This window comes from Phaseolus vulgaris, chromosome 3, assembly GCF_000499845.2.
Source record: "Phaseolus vulgaris cultivar G19833 chromosome 3, P. vulgaris v2.0, whole genome shotgun sequence".
NCBI classification, from domain to species: Eukaryota; Viridiplantae; Streptophyta; class Magnoliopsida; order Fabales; family Fabaceae; genus Phaseolus; species Phaseolus vulgaris.
Genome location: NC_023757.2, coordinates 13,924,744 through 13,951,395, shown reverse-complemented (window position 1 = coordinate 13,951,395; position 26,652 = coordinate 13,924,744). Strand labels below are relative to the sequence as shown.

Sequence of the window (26,652 nt, the reverse complement as noted above, 5' to 3'; positions counted from 1 at the left end):
CTTTTTTTATTTCAGCTATTATCTTCTACACATATATAAATTTTGATCTTCTACAGAACCATATAATGCCTCTTTTATCTTCAACCATTCACCAGTCAAATTTATCTTTGCTACTAATGAAATGAATATAATGTCTCATAACATATTCATATAACTAAAAATTAAATCATGCATTTATGAGAGAAAGCAACATTTAAAAAATATCTTATTTCCAGGATTTTAGTTAAGCAATATCGAATAAAATCCCGGTATAGGCTTAATTATAGATGTTAATTAATTAATATAAAATTACATTTTCATTGGAACTCTACCGAGCCAAATTGCTCTTTGTCGGTTAGGAACATGATCAGACTTCCAACCGATTATACATGGACAATACACAATTTCTTAACCTCGAGTCGAGTCCAGCGAGATGATGAGGTTTACATGCACTAACACGAAAATACCTTTATGCACAAAAGATGTTTATCGCACGCATCCCAAAGCATTTCGTGACATGGATTCTCTTTCTGTCGGTTGACTCGAACACCGTGCGTCTCAACGAACTGCGCTTCAAGAACTCCTTTGCTTCTGTTCCAACGTTCTCCTTCCTCCGCCGTGAACACCTGAAACAGAGAGACAAATGGCGCCCTCGCGGCCGTTTGCACTCCGACGGTCAAGTCAGCTATTGGACAGGAAACACCAAACACTTCTCGTCGCAGAACACCGTAAGGCCAATGTTCAGAGAAATGCATAACTGAATCGTAACTAAAAATGCTAGCTTCTGCTCAAATGTCTTAGAATGTGTAAAATGTACCTTGTTTTGTTTATCGTAAAACCTTATATACCTTCCCGGTGTTTCTGTCCACTTGTCAGCTTGAGACTTGCGCATTCTGTAGGCGCTCCTTAGCAACACTGTTCCCAGTCTTAGGGCCTTCTCAGTGTGTAAGGTTGCCCTGTCGAAGTGCAACCCGCGCGGGGGTGACTGCATGGGTGCCAACTCATGCGCCCATTCTCTTAAATATCCGCCCTGGGAGTTCCCTGTCTTCCTCACGTGCCATGCATGCAGATCACCTTCTGGGACGTGACCCTGTCATGGGTCGTCTCCGTCCCAGTGGCTTTCCAACAATGGTGCGTACTACCGTGTCCCTACACCTCATGCACGAATCCCTCGTGAGTTGGGTCTCTCCCTTCTGGTACTGGGGGTGTGGCTTGAAAACCACCTTTCTTTATCTATTATTACTGTCAAGGGTGCCGAGGCCCGAGGCCTCCATGGCCCTACTGTGTCGCCTCCTACTGTGTCGCCTCCTGCTGTGTCGCCTCCTCCACGGTTATCCCTACCCGTGGGTATCAGAAGGGGACACTTCCCTAGCCTGCCAAACTTCCCAGGCGACTTTATTATGCTGAGCCTGGGTGACGCCCAAGGTCAGTCAACGCCCGAGGCCGTGGAGCTTAAAGAAACTCCTTCCTGCCCTGGTGTACTTTCTAGTGGATCCCTCTCTCGGGGGCCCACCATGTTGACTTTGGTCAACGCCCGAGGACCGTATGGTACACAAGCCCCCCAGTCTCGAGCTGACAACTTGTTCAGTGAAGAGACTGTGGCCTCGCCCTACCGTCCTACGTGGCATCCTGTGACAGGACAAACACAATGCGCTGAAGTGACGCCTTCCTGTTCATACTGTAATTAAGAGACACGTGGCCCAATCGTGCGGTTGGGACTTAACGTCACTTGCGCTTCTCAAGTTTACGTTAAGTCTTTCAAAATTGTGCGCTCCAGGCACTGTTCCATCACTTGCGCTTGTTCTTACACTCTTCACCTTCTTCCTCGAGCTTTCTCTTATTCCTTCTTGCAAAAACCGAAACTTTCACTGATCAACCATCAAAGGTATGATTTTTACGCATTGATTGCTCTCTACTCTTGATTTCATGTATTGATAAACTGCCTGGGACTGTTTAGATTTCTTTTATTTTTTAATCTTCCTCTGCATCTTCTTTGCTCCTCTGTTTCTAGGTTTTTCACTAGAATAGGTGATCCGATCCGTCATCGGTAGTCGATGACGTCAGCATCAGAGAACCACGTGGACCACTCGCAGGGTGACACGTGGACCAGGTGGCAGAGAGGTCAGGGGGACGATCGCCAAGAGCGGTGATCGGTGGTCAGTAACCAAGTGACCACCGACAGATCAGGCGGCAGAGAGGTCGGGGGACAGATCATCCAGAATGGTGATCAGTGGTCAGTAGCCAAGTGGCCACCAACAGACCAGTTCTCAGACTAACGCCTGAAGGCAGAACGCGAGAAACAGATAAACACTGATCAGTCATCGGGGTATTGTCATCGAGGTCTCGTGTTACACGTAGTTAAACTGGGAATGAGGTTCCCAGCGAGAGCGTTACGCATGGATCTCGCATGAGCACACCTCAGGGGATCATGCACGAGAGTGGCCTGAGGGAACTAGTAAACCAGTCAGTGGTTGGTGATTCCCTCAACCCATTACGTGCATGGCATCGTGAAGGGTAAGCTGTATACGCAGAGAGCAACGTTTGGTGAGTGTGCCTAGACCAGCCACACCCGACGTTCTCCCAAGAGTATGCGATCTGCCCAGATAAGAGAAACATCCTAAGTTACTCCGCAAGGGCGTAACTTAGGCACACAAAGAGAAGCGCTAGAGCCCTTCCAGTAAGTGACACGTGTGTGGTTAGATGTGAGTTGCAGGCTTCCACGTGTCATCATCTGAGAGGGGTGCGGTCCAGACAAAAGAGCACTCCGTACCACTAAAGGTACAGACAGGCGCAGCCAAGCGCAGAGACGCGCAGACATGCACAGACTCTCACGCTCCCCACTGCTGATTCTGAAGGTACGCTTTCTCTGAAAAGCATAACAGGGTTCTGACACATGCCAGAAAAGCATAACAGAATTCTGTTATGCCCAGAAGCAGGGAAAGAGAGATAAAAGAGAGAATCAGGGTGAGAGTGAGGGGGGACGAAAAACAGAGAGCAAGAGTTTTTCACACACACGACTAGTTTTCTGATCTTTGGTGGTTCTGTGGACTAACTTGATCGTCGGAGTGCAAACGGCCGCTAGAGGCGCCGTCTGTGTGTTTTGCAGGCCACGTTTGGAGCACCAAGAGAAGGTTCTGAGGGTGATTCTGCAGAAGACGCAGTCGCGTAGACAGGGCAGAGAGTGCTACGAAGCGATTCCTCCACATTCGAGTTGCCAGCAGGATCAATAGGGTTTTTCTGAACTTCTCGTTTCGCACCATAGTTTTCCCCTTGCTGAAGCTTTGTTTCTTCCTTTCTTTGTTTTTCTTAGCTTCCCTTCATCATGGCGCAGACTAAAGTCACTACCAATCCTCCTCCACCTAGCATCAACTACAAACCCCTGTACCCTTGGGCCTCTGACGAACTCCTCACCGAGACCTCCTCCTTAACCTCCATTGCTGACTGGATGGCTCACTTAGAGAGTGAACCTGACTTCAAAGGAAGGGCATTCGGGAGGGAATGCGACGCCTACATCTCCGTTCGCCCCTGTATAGCTGGTGAACCCGTTTGCGTCGATAACCGCTCTAACAACGGGGAGCCCTTCTTCTTTTTCTACCAAACCGTATTCAAACGTATTAGGCAGTGCCTCCCCTTCACTAGCTTTGAGAGGGAGCTCCTAATGGAGATCAACATTGCTCCGGCTCAGCTGCACCCCAACAGCTGGGCCTTTATCAGAGCCTTCTCCATTCTTTGCAACTTCTTCGGCCACGCTCCCTCAGTAGATGTCTTCCTGCACTTCTTCGAGGCCAAAAGCCCCGTGAAGAATATCTGGGTCAGCTTCAGTGGGATAACGGGAAGAGTGATCCTCACGTTATTCCAGCAATCCTACAAAGGATTTAAAGTCAAATTCTTCAGAGTGTGCTACTCTGAGCAGGACCAAACTACTTTGGATGGGTTTCCCCTGTACTGGGTGGGGGCACTAAAACTCAAGAAGGCCAAGACCTTGGATGAGCTATCTTTAGGTGATCGCGAGGTGTGCCAGGTCTTGGCCAACCTGGGGGTAATTTTCAACACTGCTCAAGTCATCAAGAATGAGTATAGCCCAACTGGGCTCATTGGATATATCGGTATGGGAATCCTTTCCCAACCTTCTTCAAGCATTGCTCTGTTTATACCTATTCTGTTACTTGTCAACTCATACTTGTGCTAATTCTTTGATTTCTCTGGTTTGCCTGACCTTGAATGCTCTCTCTTTGGTGCAGGCATGGTGTTGAATGCTGAGAAACAGGCAAGACTAGCTGGAGTCTTGTCTGTTCGTAACAATGCCACAACTGGCAAGGAGGGTACCTCTGCACACCCAGCCCCGCTTGCCTCTCCTACTGCTCCTCTCGCCCTTTTTGCCCAGGCCACTCCAACACCTGCTTCACCACAAACAAATCCCAACCCTGCTTCTCCATACATTGTACCTGCCCCCACCTCACCACACACAGCAACAACCCCCACTTCTCCATCCCAATCGCGGCTATTCCTTTGGCCACGCTCAAGGCTTCTCCTCCACCAGCCCCCCTAGAGAAAAACAAAGGGGTGGTGGTCATCCCTTCTGATGAGGATGAGGACTCTGTAGATGGCCCTGTTTTCAAGAGAAGGAGAACCACCATAGTAGCCACCTCTCATTCCTCATCTGATAGGCATCCTGCCTCCCTTAGGGACAACCCTCCCAGTGCCTCCTCACCTCCACAATATCTTTCTCTTGATGAGGGAGCTGAGATTGTTCCTGAACCCACTCCTACACCTGCTCCTGAGCTTCCCCGGGTCATCCACCACATCTTGAGGGGCTACCAGCAACAGACCACGGGGAACTTCACTGATGAGGCGCTGCTAGAGAGTATGACCCTTAACCTTGGTGGGTTCCTTGCTCGCACCAACTCTTCTTTCCACCAGCTGAGGTGAAGGCTAAGGAGCAACATGCCCTTGCAGATGAACTAGTTTTGGTGAAAGAACAAATGGCCAAACAAGCTCAACGCTTCTTTATCCAGGAGGCTGACTTGATCGAGGAGATGGGCGTTCTTCGAAAGGCTGAGCTAGAGGCCAACATGAGGCTTCAAGATGAAGGTCAGAAGTACACCACACTTCTGGCCAAAGTGGTGCCTCTACGAGCTGAAATAGCGGAACTCAAAGATGCTGCACCGACCACCCAAGCCAAGATGACCAACCTTGATGAGCGCTCTGTTACCCGGGAGGTGCATCTGGGTAAGATTGAAGCTGAGCTCGTGGAAAAGACTGAAGCTCTAGAAAGCCAAAGAGGAACTGGCTGCACAAACTGAGGCACTTGAGAAAGTCAAGATTGAACTAGATGAGCGGGCCAAGAGTTTTGAACAGACCAAACAAGAGCTTTCACAGAAAACTGAAGCCCTTGTCCAAGCTGAAAAAGAGATGGCTGCCCAAGCTGAGGGCTTCAAAAAGGTCGAGACAGAACTCATCGACGATGCTGCTAACGCCTACGCCGTCGGGTTTGAAGATGCCCTGGCTCAGGTTGTTTGCAAACATCCTAAGATGGACACTTTGCCCTTTGCTACAGCGAACCACGTCGTCGAAGGAGAAATCGTGCCAAGGAGCCTTCCACATCATGATGCTGCTTAGCTTTGTAGTCAAAAGTTGTATTCTTAAGAACTCTTTATACTGTGAATGTATCTTGCACCTTTAACTTAACTTCTTTGCTCATTTCTGCTTGCATTTTGCTTACCTCCTTTACTAACAACGCTTCTGATGCTTACTTCACTCGTTACTTCGAATAACCTTGTCTTCTCGAACTATATGTAGCACGCCTTGTCATCCTTTAACTTTGCTGTCAAAACAATCTGTGATGAGAGCATGGGAGCTCCTTCACTTGGCACTTACTCGTACTTCGTGGTCTCGAGGCGTCCCGCCTTAAGAGCGTTATTGGCCTCATCATCGCTCAAAGGCGAAGGAGGACTTATCTTGGCCAAAGCTTATTGTTCATGCTTGGTGCCCACGCTTAAGGAGGCGCCCCCCGCCGCTCTCTCTCGAGGTGTCTAAACACCAGGTCAATCGATAGGCTTGGTGCCCACGCCCGGGGAGGAGGTGTCCTCAGGGAGTTGCCACCCTTCTCGAGGTGTCTAAACACCAAGTCTACCGGTGTCCTTGGTGCCCACACCCGGGGAGGAGGTGGCCCAGAGGGCGCCTCTACCCTCCCTCGGGGTGTCTAAACACCAGAGCAACCAGTTCACCATCGATCGAACCTTACTATTTGCGCTTGATGCCCACGCCTGAGGAGAGGTGTGCCAGAAGCAGCACCGCTCATCCTCAGTATGTCTAAACATCAAGGCGATCAGTGCACTTGGTGCCCACGCTCGGAGGAGGCGACCCCCGCCGCTCTCTCTCGAGGTGTCTAAACACCAAGGCGATCAGGGTACTTGGTGCTCACGCCCTAGGAGGGGGTGTCCCGAAGGATACCGCCACTCCTGCTTGGGGTGTACACATACCAAGGTGTCCGGTTCATCACTGATTTGAACTTACCTTTCACACTTGATGCCCACGCTCGAAGGAGGCGCCCCCCGCCACTTCCTTTCGAGGTGTCTAAACACCAAAGCCACGGGTTCGTTTCTTACTGAACCGTGCTATACTCACTCGGTGCCCACGCTCGAGGAGGCGTCTTAAAGAAAGCTGCTACCCCGCCCGAGGTGTCTAAACACCAACGTAAGAGCGCTCCTCCCTGCATTGAAAAGAAAAATTGAGGGTACATATGATCGAAATGTAACTTTATTGGGTGACCTCATTAAAAAACCCCCGAAAGGGAAAAAGAGTGTCCCCTTAAACTGTATACAATGCAAAGCTTTTAACTAAAATAAAACTTGAGATTTGCTACGTTCCAAGTGCGAGGGATGGCGCCTCCCTCCAGGGTCTCAAGCCTGTACGCCCCGTTCCCTAGGGCCTTGATTGCCCTAAAGGGACCAGTCCACTTGGGGGACAACTTGTTCTCCAGTTCGTACGGATGAGCCTTCCGCATTACCAAATCAGCAACTTGGAACTGCCAGGGCTTTATCTTGGAGCTGTACTGGGGCTCCACCCTTCTCTTCAACACCTTGGCTTTGATCCTCGCCTCCTCTCTAACCTCGTCCAACAGATTCAGATTCACCTTCCTTTCCTCGTTAGACTCCTCGGCCATAAAACTTTGAAAACGTGGCGAGCTCTCGTGGATCTCTATCGGGATCATCGCATCCGATCCATACACCAGGCTAAAGGGCGTCTCCTTAGTGGAGGATTGAGGCGTGGTGTGGTAAGCCCACACTATCCTGGGAACCTCTTCCGCCCAGGTCCCCTTAACTTTCTCAAGCCTTCTCTTCAATCCTATAAGCAAGATTCTATCAGCAGACTCCACCTGCCCGTTCGTCTGTGGGTGCTCGAAGGACGCAAACACCTGCTTTATGCCGACCTCTGTACACAGCTTGCCCAACTACTAGCTTGCGAACTGTGTACCGTTGTTGGAGACAAGACGTCTAGGTACGTCAAAGCGACACACAATATTCCTCCACACAAAATGTTGTACCTTGTGAGCCGTGATCTGCGCTACTGGCTCGGCTTCAATCCACTTCGTGAAGTATTCGATGGCCACTATCAAATACTTCATCTGTCTTATTGCCAATAGAAAAAGGGTCCTAGAATGTCGATTCCCCACGTATGGAAGGGCCACGGACTATAGATGGACCTCAACTCTTTTGGTGGCACCTTGTGCCATTCGGCGTGCTACTGGCACTGCTTGCACCGCTGGGCGTACCTCACGCAATCTTCTCTTACTGTCGGCCAGTAATACCCTGCGCGTACAACCTTCAACGCTAAAGACCTACTGCCAACATGGCTCCCACAAAATCCCTCGTGGAGCTCAGCCATTATCCTCGTACATTGATCTCCACTCACACACGTCAAGATCGGGTGTGTGAACCCATGCCTGAACAGTTCTCCGTCAACGAGGGTGTACCTTGCAGAGTTTCTCTTTACCTTCTTTCTCTCCTCGGGCTCTACTTGGAGTATCCCATCGGCAAGGTAGCACCTATAGGGCGTCATCCACGTGTCCCCCTCCTCCAGCACGCATACCTGCATAGGATCCTCCCCTCCTAGTGAGACCGAATAAACACTTACGTTGGGCGTCTTCAGCGTGTCCTGAGTCAACGACCGATGACTCCTCGCCCTTCCCCTAAACGCACTGATCTAAAGGATGCTTACCCTGTTATCTGCAACAAACGTTCGTGGTGTTTTGAGGGTTTCCTGTGTTACCGTCCTCTGTCTTCCCCCCTTGCTCGAGCTGGCCAACTTGGCGAGCAGGTCAGCACAGACATTTTGCTCCCTGGGGACGTGTACCAGCTCGAACACCGCGAACGCCCGCTTCAAGACTTGAACATAGCCCAAGTATGCAGCCATTTGTGGGTCTTTGGCTTGGTACTCCCCGGTTACTTGACCCGTAACTAACTAGGAATCGCTCTTTGCCAGCAAGCTCCGTGCGCCCATCTCCTTGGCCAAGAGCATTCCAGCTATTAGGGCTTCGTACTCCGCCTGGTTGTTACTGGCTTTGAAGGCGAACCTCAGGGCCTGTTCAATCAACAACCCATTTGGCCCCTCCAAGATCACGCCGGCTCCACTTCCCTGCTGATTGGAGGACCCATCAACTGAGAGTACCCACTTGAAACTAGCCTCTTCTTCTTGCTGTGCACTCCCTGGGGAGAGCTCTGCCACGAAATCCGCGTAGCCTTGGCCTTTGATGGGGCCTCAGGGCTCATACTGGACATCAAACTCCGATAGCTCCACCGCCCAGCGTACCATCCTCCCTGCCACGTCTGGCTTCTGCAGCACTTTCCGAATAGGGAGGTCTGTCATCACTACCACCGTGAAGCTCTGGAAGTAATGACGGAGCCTCTGGCTGAGAACACCACGGCCAGTGCTGCCTTCTCTAAGACTTGATACCTCGCCTCTGGCCCTTGTAACACCTTGCTCACGAAATATATTGGCTTTTGCGTCTGGTCCTGCTCCTGAACAAGGACTGAGTTGATCGCTCGCTCGGTCACAGCAAAATACAACCGGAGGGGCACGCCCATCTGTGGCTTGTACAACACGGGGGGAGCGGCCAGGTAGTCCTTTAGCTTGAGGAACGCCGCCTCCCACTCGTTGGTCCACACGAACCGACTGTTTCTTCTTAAACATTGAAACTAGGGGTGGCCCTTGTCTCCTCCAGCGGATACGAATCTGGACAGGGCCACCATCCGCCCTGTCAGCTGTTGTACTTCTTTCACCGAGGCGGGGCTCCTCATGGCGAGGATCGCCGCACACTTTTTTGGGTTCGCCTCTATCCCACGCTCGGTGAGCAGGATCCCCAAGAATTTACCCGCCTCGACCCTGAATACACACTTTTCGGGGTTCAGCTTCAAACGATACTTAGCTATTGTAGCGAATAGCTCTTCCAAATCAGCTATGTGTTGTCCCCTCTTCTGCGAGGTCACCACCATGTCATCCACATAGGCCTGCACGTTCCTTCCCAACATGGGCGCAAGGACCTTATCCATCAACCTCTGATAGGTGGCGCATGCGTTCTTCAGGCCGAACGACATCACTGTGTAACAGTAGCAGGATGTCTTGGTAATGAACGCCATTTTGCACAAATCGCGGGGGTGCATCTTGATCTGGTTGTACCCGGAGAATGCATCCAAAAAGCTGAGCATCTTGCAACCCGAGGCACTGTCCACCAACGTGTCGATGCTTGGCAAAGGGTACGAATCCTTTGGGCACGCCTTGTTGAGGTCAGTGAAGTCTACGCACATCCTCCACTTCCCATTGGCCTTTTTCACCAAGACCACATTGGCCAACCACTTAGGATATTGAATCTCCCTGATGCGATCGGCGTTCAACAGCTTCCTCGTTTCTTCTTGTACAACTAGCTGCCATTCTTCGTTAAACTTTCTTCTTCTCTAGCGCACGGGTCAGACTTTGGGGTCCATGATGAGGCGGTGGCATAGAAAATCCGGGTCAATACCTGGCATGTCCGAGGCGGACCATGCGAAGGCGTCCAGATGATGCGATATCACTTCTACCACCTGGTTTTGATCCTCTTGGTCTAACGATTTACCCAACTTGAACGTCTTACCACCAATCTGCCTTTCCACAACCTTCTCAGCTGGCTCGGGTCGCCTCTCCCGAGTGTTCTCTGCGCGGGATACACATACACGGTCCTCCTCCATGGGCGCCTCCTCCATGGGTGGGCGCTCCACTACCATGAACACGCCCCTCTTCGTTTTGAGGCTATTCTCATAGCACTTCTTGGCCTCTTGCTGATCGGATTTGATCACGATCACCTTCCTACTAAGATTGGGCAGCTTCAACTTCATATGGCGTGTGGATGACACCCCCCAGCCGATTCAGGGTCGGCCTTCCCAACAACATATTGTACGCCGAGTGGGCGTTTACCACTAGGTATCTTATGTTTTCTGTACGAGATGTAGAACCATCTGTAAAGGTCGTCCTCAGCTCCAAATAACCATGCACCTCCACTTGATCTCTCGCAAAACCATACAAACACCCCGTGTATGGCCTAAGCTGATCAGGAGACAGCTGCAACTTATTAAACGTAGGCCAGAACATCACATCCGCCGAGCTGCCTTGGTCTACCAGCACTCGGTGTACTTTCCTTCCTGCGATTACAACTGAAATCACCACGGGGTCGTTATCATGTGGAACGACGTCGGGAAGATCAACCTTTGTGAACATGAGGTCGACGTCGAGCGAGTCGTCCACCACCTGCTCTGCCATTGACATTATCGAACGCACATACCTCTTGCGTTGGGATGCAGTGCACCCTCCACCCGAGAATCCACCTGAGATGGTGTGGATTTCCCGGTGGATGGGCATCTCGTGGGCTTGGTCCTCTGTTGATGTCGTCAAGGCCTCAGTCCCTGATGACCCCGCTAGGTAATCATTAAGGAAACCGCTCTTCACAAGCTCATCCAACTGATGCCCCAACGCCAAAAAACTGTTTATCGGATGACCAAATGCCTGGTGGAACTCGCACCATGCATCCTTGTGCAGTCCCAACACCTTATCAGTCTTCACCGGCATCTTCAACCTGTCCGCTATGTTGGGGACAACGATCAGGTCTTTCAACTCCACCACAGAGTTGTGCCTCACCGGCTTATTCTCCCCTGAGCGCCCCTTAGCCTGAGACTTCCTTGGCTCGTAGGGTGGCTTTCCTCCTTGACCCCTCTTCCCCGACGCGGCCTTGTTCACCCTCAAGGGCTGTGCGCGCGACGACACTCATGGACGCGCGGGAACGACGCTCGCGCGCTTCTCCTTTACTTCACCTTCTGCTGCAATGTGTGCCACGCACGACGCCTGATCTCAGCGAAAGTCTTGGGGCGAATTCTGATGAGTGACTCGCTGAAAGGTCCAGGGCAGACTGCCTTCTTGAACACATGGACTTTCATCGACTCATCACCTGTGCCCCAAAGCAATTACCAAACTCTTTCAACGTTTCCCCCTGATACTGCCTTACGTCGAAGAGATCTTAGGAGTTGGGTGGGGGAGCACGATTCGCTATGTACTGCTCCCTGAACAGCTTCGACAATTGCGCGAATGAAGTCACGTGGCCATCTGGAAGGCTGATGAACCACTCCATCACCGTTCCCACCAACGTACTCATGAACAACTTACATCTGACGGCGTCACAACCGCCAATTAGCATCATTTGTGTGTGGAATGCTATGAGGTGCGCCTCTGGATCCTCCATCCTGGTGAACGTGGCTTTCGGCCCCACGAATGTGGCAGGGATAGCAGCATCCATGATTGCCTGTGAGAAAGGCATAGGAAACTCCCTGGGAGGCGTTGCACACTATTGCTCCTCTGCTTCGCGACTCCCAGGCTAGTTGCGTAAACCGCGACACAACTCTTCGTTGGTGCGGTGCAACTCCTTATTTCTTGCTTGCGACGCCACAAGGTCCAGCTGAATACGCTCCTGCTCCGCCTTCGACGCCGCCATCACCTCCTGAAGGCCCTGCATCATCTCCATGACCTGCTGCAAGGTGAAACTCTCACCTCCCATATGCGTCGTACAACTCTGCCTAGTATTCCTCATTCTTGGACGTTTCTTGGCGAATCTTGAACTGTTTTATCGAATCTTGAAACTTTCTTCGATGAATCTGAGCAAACCTTGAGGATTTTTGACGAACCTTTCTAGAATCTTGAAAAACTTTAACGAATTTCCACAACCCTCATTGAATCTTCTCCTTCTTGCAGCGAGACATATGTTTTAGATCAGGCCCCACGGTGGGCGCCAAATGCTCCTACCGGTTGACTCGAACACCTTCGTGCGTCTCAACGAACTGCGCTTCAAGAACTCCTTTGCTTCTGTTCCAATATTCTCCTTCCTCCGCCGTGAACACCTGAAACAGAGAGACAAATGGCGCCCTCGCGACCGTTTGCACTCCAACGGTCAAGTTAGCTATTGGATAGGAAACACCAAAAACTTCTCCTCGCAGAACACCGTAAGGCCAATGTTCAGAGAAATGCGTAACTGAATCGTAACTGAAAATGCTAGCTTCTGCTCAAATGTCTTAGAATGTGTAAAACGTACCTTGTTCTGTTTGTCGTAAAACCTTATATACCTTCCCGGTGTTTCTGTCTACGTGTCAGCCTGAGACTTGCACATTCTGTGGGCGCTCCTTAGCAACACTGTTCCCAGTCTTAGGGCCTTCTCAGTGTGTAAGGTTGCCTTGTCGAAGTGCAACTCGCGCGGGGGTGACTGCATGGGTGCCAACTCATGCGCCCATTCTCTGAGTTATCCACCCTGGGAGTTCCCTGCCTTCCTCACGTGCCATGCATGCAGATCACCTTCTGGGACGTGACCCTCTTATGGGTTGTCTCTGTCCCAGTGGCTTTCCAACGGTGGTGTGTAGTGTCGCGTCCCTACACCTCATGCACGGATCCCTCGTGAGTTGGGTCTCTCCCTTCTGGTACTGGGGGTGTGGCTTGAAAACCACCTTTCTTTATCTATTATTACTGTCTGGGGCGACACAGTAGGAGGCGACACAATAGGAGGCGACACAGTAGAGGTGTGGAAGCCTTGGGCCTCCTCCACGGTTATCCCTACCCGTGCGTATCAAGAGGGGACACTTCCCTAGCCTGCCAAACTTCCCAGGCGCCTTTATTATGTTGAGCCTGGGCGACGCCTGAGGCTGGTCAATGCCTGAGGCCGTGGACATTAAAGAAACTCCTTCCTGCCCTACTGTACTTTCTAGTGGATCCCTCTCTTGGGGGCCCACCATGTTGACTTTGGTCAACGTCCGAGGACCGTACGGTACAGATCCCATCAGTTATAAATACTTATACACGTGTCTCTCATCCAACAGTTTGTAAAAGTTGACGTTTAACTTCCCCTTTCCAAAAGTAAAAACCCTTTCACTTCCTCTTCACTCTCATTTCCCCGCCATTTTGCTCCCAAAACTCCTTTTTCTCCTTCATGAAACCTCTCTTCCCCACTGCGTCCTAGATACGTTTTACCTCTTCTTGTAGTTGTTTTCATGCTCTTTCAGTGCTGGTTTTATTGTTTCCATTGTTTGTTTTGCCTACATTTCCTTATTTTAATCGATTAGTTATTCTAGGTTTCTAAATTTTTCGTGTTTCTGTGCTTTCTTTTTCTTAAAAGATGAATTATATTTCTGCTTACCCTTGAGAGAAAAAGGGTTTGATTAGGGAAACCTCCATTTACACATCCTGGGGAAAAATTAAAGATATACGGAGTCTGAGGGTTTGAGTAAAAGAGATGAAAATATAGTTAAGGTTGTTGTTTGTGACCAAGATGAACCAGTGTGTATATTGATTCCTCTGGACCTTTCTATTTTTTCTATGATACAATTTTTATTAAGTTGCGTTTACGCCTTCCATTAACTGTGTTAGAGAAAAAGCTTATGACCAAACTGAATGTTGCTCCAACCCAGCTGCATTTGAACAACTGGGCTTTTATTTGAGCCTTTAATATTCTCTGTTCTCAGTTCAGTATATCTTCAACGTTGAATATTTTCTTTTACTTTTTTGTAATTTTGGGCTTCATTAAGTAGTAGTAGCGGAAGAGGGTTACTTTCCCTTTTCCAATCATCTTACAAAAACTTCAAAGGTTATTTTATAAAAGTCCAACTTTTGATCGACGACTCAACCCTCTTAGATGGATTCCCACTATACTGGACTCACAATCCTCACTTTCAAAGTGTTGATCAAGCTGAAGACCTTGATCCAAGGGAGTGGGGAGTTTGTGAATTTTTTAAAACCTCAATGTCATTTTTTGACGCTTCCACGATATTGAAGCGAGAATATTTAGCGGAATCATTAAGGCTCTGTTTGCTTCTATGGATGTACTGTTCACAAGGAAAGAAGTGAGAGGATATCAATTGTTTGGATCCAGGGTTTTGTAGGGAAGAGGAGGAGAGAATATGCCTCTGAACTGTAAATATCATTTCCCCTCAAAATGAAGAGATGTAGAGGGTAAGCCACATCAACATGAGTTATTTCCGAATTTACCCTCATTCATCTGCAAGGATTTTTAATATTAAAAAATAGTATTTTATTTATTTATATAAGATGTGATTTATTTTATAATTTTATAGTATATATTTAATATTTTAAGAAATTATTTAAACTTCTCTTTTTATTTAATTTATTGTTGCGTTTATATTAATATTTTTTTTAATAATTATTATGTTTATGAGTTATGTGGGATATGACTCACCTTTGCTGCTTTCTTGGCATAATTGGGAGGTTACTTACCGTTCACAATTAATTGAAATCAAAGGGAGGTTACTCACCGTTCACAATTAATTGTTATCGAAGGGAGGTAACTTAACATTAATTTTTTTTATTATTGTTGTCTCCTAGAACCACTATATATAGTGGTTTCCTTCAAGCAATGAAAAACAACAAACAACAACATACACTTGTTTCCTCTCTCCTTTCATATACTCTCTATTTCTTCTCTTAAGTGTTGTTTAACCCATATAAAGAGAATTTGTTTTGAGGCTATTTATCTATTAGCTTTAGAGGAATTCATTGTAGTCCCAGTACCATTATAGTGGAAGTTTTGACTCTCTCGCCGCTGGTTTTTTACCTCTATTTAAAGGGGTTTTCCACCTAAAAATTATGGTATCATTCTCATTTTTCCTGTTACTTTAATTTCTCATAATCTTTGGTTGAAATTATCACGCTTCCACACACGATATCCCTACAAATTGGCATTAGAGCTTTTTCGATAATTCAACCAGGATTTGTTGTTCAATAATGTTGAAATTTGATATTGAGAAATTTGATGCTAAAATCAGCTTTGCTATCTGGCGAGTCCAGATGCTAGCTGTTCTCATTCATAATGGTTTAAAGAAAGTTCTGGAAAGTAAAATGATGAGGCCAACTATTATGACGGAGGAGCAGTGGGATGAGATAGATGAAAAGGCATTGTATGCAATCCAGTTATGCTTGTCCCGCGAGGTGTTGTGTGAGGTCATCAACGAAAAAATTGTAGCATGTATATGGAGTAAATTGGAGTCTCTATGCATGACCAAAAGTCTTGCAAACAAACTCCGATTAAAGGAGTGACTCTTTACATTCCGAATGTCCGAAGGTACTCCCATCCAATCTCACCTTGATGAATTTAATTCCATCATAATATTTGGAAAATTTGGATGTTAAAATTGATGATGAGGATAAAACCATTCTACTTATTGTTTCTCTACCACCCTCGTATGGACAATTCAAAGAAATTATGTTATACGGTAATTATCTTACCTTAAGCTTTGATGATGTCAAGACTAATTTACTAGCCAAAGAAAAATATGATACTGAAATTCATTCTGGAAGTTCTGGTGAAGGATTAGTAGTTAGAGGGAGAAACCAAGAGAAAGGTAGGAACAATAAATATAAAATCCAGGTCAAAATTTAAGGCAAGAACTCCAAATATTGTCGTTATTGCAAGAAAAAGGGACACGAGATCTCTGAATGTTATAAATTGAAAAATAAGCAAGATAGAGAAGATAAGGGAAATGGTAAACAACCAGGAAAATCTGTCGAAGCCAGTATTGTTGAAACTGAATCTGGTGGAGATTGTTTTGAAGCTTCTAACACTGAACAAAGGTCTAAAAATGAATGGATTCTTGATTCTGGTTGTACTTTTCACATGTCTCACAATAGAGAGTGGTTTACCACATATGAACCAGTTTATCATGGTCTTGTTTTGATGGGAAACGATGCTCAATGCAAAATCAAGACACATGATGGAATTGTTAGACCTTTAACAGGTGTCAGATATGTCCTTGAGTTGAAATGGAATCTCATTTCCTTAGGCACCCTTAAATGTCATGGGTGTAGATACTCAACTGAAGGTGGAGTTTTAAAAGTGTCTAAAGGAGCTCTTGTGTTACTAAAGGCTATTCGATGTGATAGTTTGTATGTGCTACAGGGTTCAATAGTTACAGGTTCTGCAATTGTTGCCTCGCCCAACAAAGATAACACCAAGTTGTGGCATGTGAGATTAGGCCACATGAGTGAGAAGGGAATTCTAATCCTCAAGAAGAAGGGTCACCTTGGTAACCACTATACTGGAAAGGTTGATTTCTACGAAAACTGCATTTTTGGTAAGCAGAAAAAGGTTAGTTTTTCTAAAGCTATATACAGAACCAAAGGTACTTTAGATTATATTTATTCGGATCTTTGGGGTCCGTAAAAAGTTCCCTACAGAGGTAAATGTCCTTATATGATGACAATTGATGATTTCTCACGAAAACTTTGGGTGTATTTTCTCAAACATAAGAATGAAGCATTTTCCACTTTTAAAGAGTGGAAATTATTGATTGAGAATCAAACTAGCAAGAAGATAAAGAGGCTAAGGACATACAATGGCCTTGTGTTTTGTTCGAATGAATTCATTGATTTCTGCAAGAAGGAAGGCATTTCCAAACACCTCACCATCCCAAGGACTCCACAACAGAACGGGGTTGCAGAAAGGATGAATAGAACTATCATGGAGAGAGTTCGTTTCATGCTCTCCCATTTTGGTTTGAGAAAATCGTTTTGGATTAAAGCGGCTTCAACGACATGTTATCTGATAAATCTCTCTCCTAACAGATCAATTGATTGCAACATTCCAGAAGAAGTTTGGTCAGGTAACCCTATTGATTATTCTGATCTTAAAATATTTGGTTGCTCTGTTTATTCTCATGTAAACGAGGGAAAATTAGAACCTCGTGCTAAGAAGTGCATTTTCTTGGTTTATGGCTCAGGGGTTAAAGTTTATCATTTATATGACCCAGAATCTCACAAAGTAATTCACAATAGGAATGTGACCTTTAATGAAAATTCTATGCTCTCTTCTGTAAAAGATACTGTCATTTCCTCAATTGATACAGGTGACCAAGAAGATGCTCGAGAGAAGGTGGAGTTTGAGATTAAAACACCCGCTCATGAGGAAAACGTTCCCAATTCCTCCAGTACTCAAGATGATCAAGTAACTGCTATTGATGGTACTAATGAACATTTGAGTCCACATGAGCAATGTCCACCTCAACGACGAGGATTACTAGAGCTGTGGTCTATGGCTCAAGAACTTCCACAACAGAGACCAAGAAAACCAACTCAAAGATTAATTGCAGAATCTGCCAACATTGCTTATGCTTTAACTATTGCACAAGAGATGGGTGAAGAAGGTGAACCCAAGAATTATTCTGAAGCTATCTCTAGTGACAAGTCAACAAAGTGGATTGCTACTATGCAAGAAGAAGTTGAGTCTTATAAAAAAATGAAACATGGGAATTGGTGAAGTTACTAGAAGGAAAACCAGTCATTAGTTGCAAGTGGATCTTTAAGAGAAAATAAGGGATCCCTGGTGTTGAGAGTACAAGGAATAAAACAAGATTTGTTGTAAGAGGTTTTGATCAAGAGGAAGGTATTGACTTTAATGAAGTATTTTCTCCTGTTGTTCGTAATACTTCAATATGTATATTACTTGCTTTGGTTGCCTTGTATAATTTGGAGTTGAAACAGTTAGGTGTGAAAACTGCTTTTCTTCATGGTAATCTTGAGGAAGAGATTTACATCCAACAGCCTGAGGGGTTCGTTGTTCTTGGAAAGGAGGACCATGTATGTCGTTTGAAGAAATCTCTCTACGGCTTGAAGTAATCACTAAGACAATGGTATAAGAGGTTTGATTCTTTCATGGTTGGACATGGCTACTCCAGAAGTAGCTATGATAATTGTGTCTATTTTCAAAAGACATCTGATGGGTCATTTATATACTTGTTGTTATATGTTGATGACATGTTGATTGTCGCAAGAGATAAATCTTTAGTTAACAAGTTAAAGGCCCAACTTAGCAGTGAATTTGATATGAAGGACTTAGGTCATGCCAAGAAAATTTTAGGAATGGAGATCAACAGAGATTGTCAAGCTGGAAAAATTTTTCTATCACAAAAGAAGTATGTTCTTAAAGTGCTTGACAAATTTGGAATGCTAGATTGCAAAGCTATTAATACTCCAATTGTCGCCCACTTCAAGTTGTCATCAGATCAGTGTCCAAAATCAGACGAGGAAAAAAGGCGCATGTCACATGTCCCGTATTAAAATGCAATTGGAAGTCTCATGTATGTTATGGTATGTACCTGATTTAGCTTATGCTGTTAGCATTATTAACAGGTTCATGCATAATCCCGACAAGACACACTGGGAAGCCGTTAAATGGATACTTTGTTATCTAAAAGGTTCTCCAGATCTAGGTTTGGTATTTGATCAACATAGAGTCGATCCCGGAGGAGCAGTTGGCTATGTTGATGCTGATTATGGTGGTGGTTTAGATCGAAGAAGGTTACTTTCAGCCTACATTTTTACCCTATGTGGTTCTGCTATCAGTTGGTATTCTTCACTTCAAGCCATTACGGCTTTGTCTACCACTAAAGCAGAATATATCGCTTCTACAGAAGGTATGAAAGAGGCTATATGGCTTCGAGGCTTGGTAAGTGAACTTGGTCTTCGACAAGATGTTCTTGTTATATTTTGTGATAGTCAGAGTGTTGTCCACTTAACCAAGAAAAACAAGTGTACTGGGCAAGAGCTCGGTCCTCAGTCTTGGACCAACTACTACTCGGTTCTCGGGTAGGGTAGAAGTCAGCTCAGCCATGACCTGAAGTCAAGGTAGCGATGTTGGGCCTGTTTGGTTAATGGGCCTAATTTTTTTAATGATGTGTTATGATTTAAATTCAAGTTGTATGTGCTTAAAGATAAAATATAAAGAGATATTTTATAAAGATATAAGATAAAATATAAAGAAATATTTTATGAAGATATAAGATAAAATATAAAGAGATATTTTATGAAGATATAAGATAAAATATAAAAAGATATTTTATAAAGATATAAGATACAATATAAAGAGATATTTTATAAAGATATAAGATAAAATATAAAGAGATATTTTATATGTTTGTTGCACGTAAAATACCTGTTGATAGATGTTGCTAACCCTAAAAAGATAGGGAAGTGTATGTATAACAGAATGTGGCTTGCAGTTTAACACCTAAAGGTCATTAGTGCACGTGGCATGTGGTTTTCTGTTAGAGATATAAGATAATGTGCTTATTTTCAGTTAATATTTGTTTATCTCAAGTGCAATTGTTGCATGTGCGGTTATAAAAAGGGGTTGAAACCCTAGGTGAAGTTATGCTGTTTTTACACACTACACTGAGAATTATTGTTACACACTACACTACGACCGTTAAGGCACCCTCTGTCTTAACAGGAATAACATCAAGAGATTAAGGAAAGTACGAGTTCCACCACGAGGCAGACGAAGTCCAAGTTTGCCTGCGGAAGTTTACCGGCAACCAAGTCAACCGGCAAGAACAACAAGTATCACTCAAGGACCAAGCACACTGAAATTAAACACCATTTTATCTGATACATTGTTGATACGAGAGATATAATTGTTGAAAAAATTCATACGACCGAAAATCTTGTAGGCATGTTGACCAAGCCACTTCCACCGGCTAAGTTCGATCATTGCCTGAACTTAGCTGGTATTATCCATACTTAATCAAGGCTTCATGGCGAGAGAGTGTTCCAGTAAAAGGCAAGTCAAGGTGGAGATTTGTGGGATATGACTCACCTTTGCCCTTTTTTTGGCATAATTGGGAGGTTACTTACCATTCACAATTAATTGTTATCAAACGGAGCTTACTTACCATTAATTGTTTTTATTATTGTTGTCTCCTAGAACAACTATATATAATGGCTTCATTCAAGCAATGAAAAGCAACAAACAAAAACATACACTTGCTTCCTCTCTCCTTTTCGTATACTCTATATTTCTTCTCTTAGGTGTTGTTTAACCCATATAAAAAGAATTTGTTTTGAGTCTATTTATCTATTAGCCTGAGAGGAATTCATTGTACCCAGTACCATTATAGTGAAAGTTTTGACTCTCTCGCCGGTGCTTTTTTACCTCTATTTAAAGGGGTTTTCCACCTAAAAATTATGGTATCATTCTCATTTTTCTTGTTACTTTAATTTCTCATAATCTTGGTTAAAATTATCACGCTTCCATACACGATATCCCTACAAGTTAGTAATTTTTTTTTATAATAGTTTTTTATGAAATTATTTTCTATTGTTAATTACATTATATTTTTTTTAGTATTTTTTTATTTTTCATTATTATAGGGATTTTAATAATAAAAAATATTATATTTTATTTATATAAGATATGATTTATTTTCTAATTTTATAATGCATGTTTAATATTTTAAAAAATTATTTGAAGTTTTGTTTTTATTTAATTTGTTGAATACATTTTTTTTCTAATTATAATTTTTAAATTATATTTATTCATATTTAATATATATTTATTTTCTAATTTTAATTTTAAATCTATGAAATATGTGAAAGTTGTTTACTTTTAAACAAAAATAACTCATTTCATTATTAAAAAAATTTAATAGACAAAAATAATTTTGTAAAGTAACATTTAACAATTTTAAAAAAATTTAAAATTTCCTCACAACCATCATATCACTCACAAACTCCCATAAACTTTCCTGACACATTCACTCTAACATACCTCAATCTAAACAACCTCACTTTCTTCACACTTTCTTCTCATATCCTCACATATCCACTTTCTCAAATCCTCACACATCTACTCCACGATCCAAACACACCCTAAAAGCCTATATCGTATTACACCTTGGCCCAACTTTACATAAATTTCATAAGTTTAACTCATTATCTTCTTTGTGGCAACACCAAAAGTCTACTCGGCCAGGTCACTACATTAGTGTGCTTGCCAACATAAAAGCGAAAGAAGACGCCAAGTTAAAGGAAACTGTCGAAGTAGGCCATTTTCGTTTCGAAGCAACTCGGTGGGCTCAAGAGAGATTCGATCTACATATCCGAGTTCAGCAGCTGGAAAAGAGCATTGGCGAACTCAAAACTGAGCAAGACAAATCCAATCAGCAGGAGGCCGACCTGACGAAGACGATTGAGATACTAAAGAACGATGTGGTGAGCTCCTACAAAGTGGGCTTTGAAGCCGCCTTTAAACAAGCTGCCATCGGATTTATCAGATAAATCCTTGCAAGACTATAGTTGATGGGAGATTAATGGAAGCTCCTTAATTTTTCTTTTGCTTTAGCTTTAGATATTTTACCTTCAGAACAATTTTACCGCACTTTATTTATTTTGAACACTTTGTTATGCTCTTATCTTTATTGTCTTATCTTAACACTTCTTAAAACTCGACTACTCTATTTTATCATGTTGTTATTATAACAAATTTCTTTCAAACCTTTGACCCTAAAAATAGTTTTAATGAGCACTTTCTTTTTACAAAGTTTTTACAAACATATAATTCTGTCTCGTAATTTTTACTAAGCTAAAATAAATTTTAACAAAGTAGAATAACACTTTAATATAAATAACTCATTTAATCTTAGCATAAAAGTAAAATACTAACCGTACTGTCCTGAATCGGGTAGGTATTTGGCCGAGCTCACTAAGGGCTCATCAGGGGAAGGTGATAGCATGAGAGCATAGCATGGGCCGCGAACCGACCTAACAGGCTCAAAAACACAACCTGTTTTGGCCTTTGCTCAGTATTGCGCAATGCTAGCAAGGGACAAATTCCACTAAAGGAAAGTATAACGTTTTTCCTACACACACATATTCCCGATAGCGTAATAAATATAAATACCATATTCCCGATAGCGTAATGAATATAAATGTCATATCCCCTATAACGTAATAAATATTATCCCCAGTATCTTTGATTACATTGTTTAACTATTCCGATTTATATACTTTATATCCAGATTTTATAGAAAGTTACTCTGAAATGACACATTAATGTCGGGAAAGACCAATGTCAGAAATCCAAGCTCATGTATCCTTATAAATAGACAACCGCCTACAGGGAGTATCTAACTTGCATCTTTGCAGCATATTTTACCATACACATTATATTTTGTGCTCTCACTAACTTGAGCGTTGGAGTGTAATCGCAGGTGGAGCCCCCCTCATCCCCAGAAGATCGGTTTGCTGAAACCTGGAGGTCATTCCTAAGCACCTCATCCACTAGCCGACCGACCACCAAAGAGGAATCCGAGAAGAGCTCATCCATACTCCGACCGACTTCGAGCCGGCAAGAACACTAACCTTGCTCAAAGAGAATGTACTCCAAAAGGTTTGACATTGAACTCGTGTCTTTGAGGACCTAAAGTATTTCATCGGTGATGGTCATCGGCCACGTCAGTTTTTCCGTAGAAAGTGTTTGTCAATTGAGTTCGTCTGCTCGTAGAAATTGTTAACGATTGAGTTGGTTCGATCTTATTATTCGACAGAGTTAATCCATTTATACAAAATGTTGACGATTAAGTTGATCCAATCTTAGGATTCGGTCAAGTCGGTCTGTTTGTAGAAATCCTTGATAACCGAGTTGGTCCGATCTTAGGATTCGGCCAAATCGGTCTGTTTGTAGAAATTGTTGACAATCGAGTTTGTCCGATCTTAGGATTTTACCATGTCAGTTTGTTTGTAGAAACTGTTGACGGTCGAGTTGGTTCAATCTTATGATTCGTCCAAGTTAATTCGTTTGTAGAAAACATTGATGACCAAGTTGTTTCGATCTTATGATTGGCTCAAGTCAATCTGTGTGTAGAAACCGTTTACGACCAAGTTGGTCCAATCTTAGGATTCGACCAAGTCGATTCGTTTGTAGAAAACGTTGACGGCCAAGTTGGTCCGATCTTAGGATTCGGCCAAGTTGATCCGTTTGTAGAAACTGTTGACGATCAAGTTGGTCTGATCTTCAAATTCGACCAAGTCGATCCATTCGAAGAGTCAAATGTTTTTGCAACAATAATGATTTTAATTAAAAAGACGACCTCATTAAAAACCCTCTTTAGGAGAAAAATAGTGTCGCCTTGAAAATATTTAATCAAAACATAACTTGTTCCTCAAAACAGTAAAGCAATAAATAACTCAATAGAAACTTTAACTAAAATAGAATTTAAGACTGAACGCGTTCCAAGTCCTTTGGATAGCCCACCATCAAGAGTTCCAAGTCGATGTGTCCCATTGCCGTACCTGTGTGACTTGGTATGGGTCCGACCATTTTGGAGATAACTTGTTTTCAATCTAATATGGATGGGCTTGTTGCAGCACTAGATCAACCACCTTGAACTGTTGAGGGTTCAACTTGGTTTTGTACCTCTTTTTAATTCTTTGTTTTAATACCTCTGAATGTATCCAAGCTTTATCTCGAACTTCATTGAGCAAATCCAGGTTCATCCATCGTCCTTCGTTGGATGTTTCTGTAGAGAAATTTTTAACTTTGTGTGAACATTCCAATATTTCCACTAGAATCATCACATTTGTTTTATACACCAAGCTGAAGGGTGCTTCTCGTGTAGTAGATTGGGTAATGGTGTGATCAGACCATAAGATTCTGGGAACTACGTGATGTGAGTTGATTTTAGATTTGGCACATATTTTTAGGAGATTCACTTTGGTTATGATTTTTTATTTGCAAATGACAATGGATGATCACGCCACTTAGATTGGTGGGGAATTCCAAGATGAGTGGTGAGCAGTTGCCACTTGAAGTATACTTTACTCAAGATAAGATCCAAAAATTATAAGAGCACTCACAAATACTCAAGCAGAATTTTCTTACTATATCAATTCAATGTGTGAATACAAGAGGCAAGACACCCTATTTATAGGAGAGAGTGTTGATCCTGCCTGTTGACCACGACGCAAGAACCTTGCCTCGCCAAATCTGGATCGACTTTACGCCGTGTTAGCTTCGGTCCTTCGCCTTGATTCACCTCAAGAACCTGCAAAAGACAGAACGGCACCGCTGCGGCCGATCACGCTCCGACGCCCAAGTCAGCGACTGAACCACCAAAATACTAAGAGAAAACTAAGAACAGGAAACGTGCAAAATTCTCTCTCAGCGTACTCAAGTTCTCGCAAGCGTAAAAGAAGTATTCTAAAACGCGCGTACCTCAGAAGTTCGTTAGAATCTCTTATATACCTGTGCACTTTCTCTCTCCTGACAGTTACACATCTGGACACGTGGCTCGTATCCAGCTGTACACGTGTCACCATCTGGAGCATCCTTGACTTGGGCGCCACTTCTTACTCTTCAGGCTTTTCGGCTAAGTTACTCATGCAAGGAACAACTCAGCGCATAACTGCCTTGGAGCGTGATCTCTTCTGCGTGGCGAGTACGGGTGCCTTCATACACACCTTCCCTGTGGTCTCGCCGGCCGCCTTCATGATCTACTTCACCTGCTTCATTGTGCATGCCCGGGTAATCTGTCCCTCGACCTCAACCTCTGGCTAGCTAGGGAATGACCATCTGACGACTTCATCCTCTGCTTCGAAAGCCTGGAACAAACCTCCCTGATCCTTCGGCGATGTCCTCCTTTCAGCGATCACTGATCACTTGGTCGTCTGGGTTCGCATCCGGCAACTTCATCACAAACCTGGTGACCGCCGGTTTAGGTATGCTAGAGATCGGAGCACGCCAACTTAAGGACTGGCGACTACACGAGACCCCGACTTCCTTCCCTTCTGCCAGCCATGAGCCCTGCTCAACACGCCTACATAATAGCTTGCTGCCACGTCATCACTTCTGACTACCTGGGCGGTACACAAGCCCCCAGTCTTAAGCGAAGACTTGTCCAGCGAAAAGACTAAAAGGTCACGTCACTGCCGATCTACGTGGCGCTGGCGCAGAATTCCAAACGTTCGTACCTTCTGCTTTTCTGACGCTCCACCAAACACCTTTCCAATCGCTCGACACGTGGCTTCGTCAACGGTCATCTTTAGCTGTCGTTTGCGCTTCCAAAAACGTTTGAAAAACCCTTAAACCTTTTTCATTTTTACTGTTTCATCATCTTTCTGCCTTCTCAAAACGCTCTGAGTCTTCTCTGCAAACCCACGACGCTCTTCGACTCCCTCAATCCCCAACTCCCTTCAACGCTCATCTGATCATCGAAAGGTACCTCTTTTACTTCCTCTGTTAATATTTGCTGCATTTTAACCGATTTGCATCATCCATTATCTGCCTGGTGCATACGCTGTGGGTTGTTTCTTCTTCTTCTCCCTTTTCGTAACTTAGGGCTTCGCCATCCATTACTTTCATCACAACGAACTTTCGTTCGTTCGTTTTTCATCCTTCGTCCATAATCGAGTCGATCTCTACAACCTTCGTTCATCTTTGTTTTTCTTTTTCCTTTGCAGTTCCCGCGATGGCTCGTACAAAGACCACCACGAATCCTCCTCCTTCGTCACGAAACCCTCCATCCCAAGCGCATAACCTACCGCGAGCATCTGGTGCTCCCTCTTCCCAGGCTGAGAGGCCTGCAACCTCTCGTCCCAACCTTGCTCAGGCAACTCCACCATTCGCCGGAGGAGCCTCCATTCCTACTCCAGACTACAAGAAACTCTACCCATGGGCCACCTCAACTTTGCTGAAGGAGACTTATTCAGTAAACTCTGCGCTGGTGGTGCTTCGGTTGAAGAAAGGGGACGAACCCAACCTCTCGTTCCACAAGGAGCACGACGACAAACTAATGGTGCTGCCTTGCCCTCCTGACGTGCCGATCTGCGCGGATGACAAGGGGAACAACGGCGAGTTGTTCTGCTTCGTGTACACTACCCTCTTCAAGAAGGTGAAACTCAGGCTTCCCTTCACCCGTTTTGAACGGGAACTATTAACCGAGCTCAACATCGCCGCCGCCCAGCTCCATCCCAACAGCTGGACATTCGTGCGGGCGTTCCAAATTATGTGCGCGCATTTGGGACTACCGACCTCGGTAGTCGTCTTCCTTTTCCTGTTCGAGGCCAAGAATCCTGGAGATCGCCCCTGGGTGAGCCTAAACGGAATTGCTGGGAGATCGATCCTTTCTATCTTCCAGCAGTCTTACAAAGATTGGAAGGGAAAGTTCGTCCAAGTGCGTCAAAATGATCAAGACCCTTCGCTGCTCGACGGCTTTCCCTTGTACTGGGTAAACAAGGGAAATAAGGACTCCAAGGAAAGCTTCAGAAGGCCAAGAAGTCCTGACAACATGGGCGAGTTGGACAAGGATCTATGCCTCTTCTGGAAAAGCG

The 26,652-nt window shown here is 44.6% G+C and overlaps 2 protein-coding genes across 2 annotated transcripts; one reads left to right on the top strand and one right to left on the bottom strand.

Annotated features, from left to right (window-relative positions):
* Positions 1–4,961: 4,961 nt before the first annotated feature.
* On the top strand, positions 4,962–5,598 carry LOC137839159 (uncharacterized). The gene is made up of 2 exons (XM_068648285.1): positions 4,962–5,198; positions 5,251–5,598. The coding sequence occupies exons 1-2, from the start codon at positions 4,962–4,964 to the stop codon at positions 5,596–5,598; spliced, it is 585 nt and encodes a 194-aa protein (XP_068504386.1).
* Positions 5,599–10,323: 4,725 nt separating this feature from the next.
* LOC137839158 (uncharacterized) lies at positions 10,324–11,076 on the bottom strand. The gene has a single exon (XM_068648284.1). It carries the CDS (start codon positions 11,074–11,076, stop codon positions 10,324–10,326), a length of 753 nt encoding a protein of 250 aa, XP_068504385.1.
* Between the last annotated feature and the right edge of the window lie 15,576 nt (positions 11,077–26,652).

What these genes read in the sequence shown, in the direction of transcription:
- LOC137839158 (XM_068648284.1), bottom strand. Translation starts at nt 11,076, where the DNA reads ATGCCGGTGAAGACTGATAAGGTGTTGGGACTGCACAAGGATGCATGG.
- LOC137839159 (XM_068648285.1), top strand. Translation starts at nt 4,962, where the DNA reads ATGGCCAAACAAGCTCAACGCTTCTTTATCCAGGAGGCTGACTTGATC. An exon ending in AGCGCTCTGTTACCCGGGAG is followed by an intron (nt 5,199 to 5,250) that starts GTGCATCTGGGT and finishes CTGAAGCTCTAG; the next exon opens with AAAGCCAAAGAGGAACTGGC.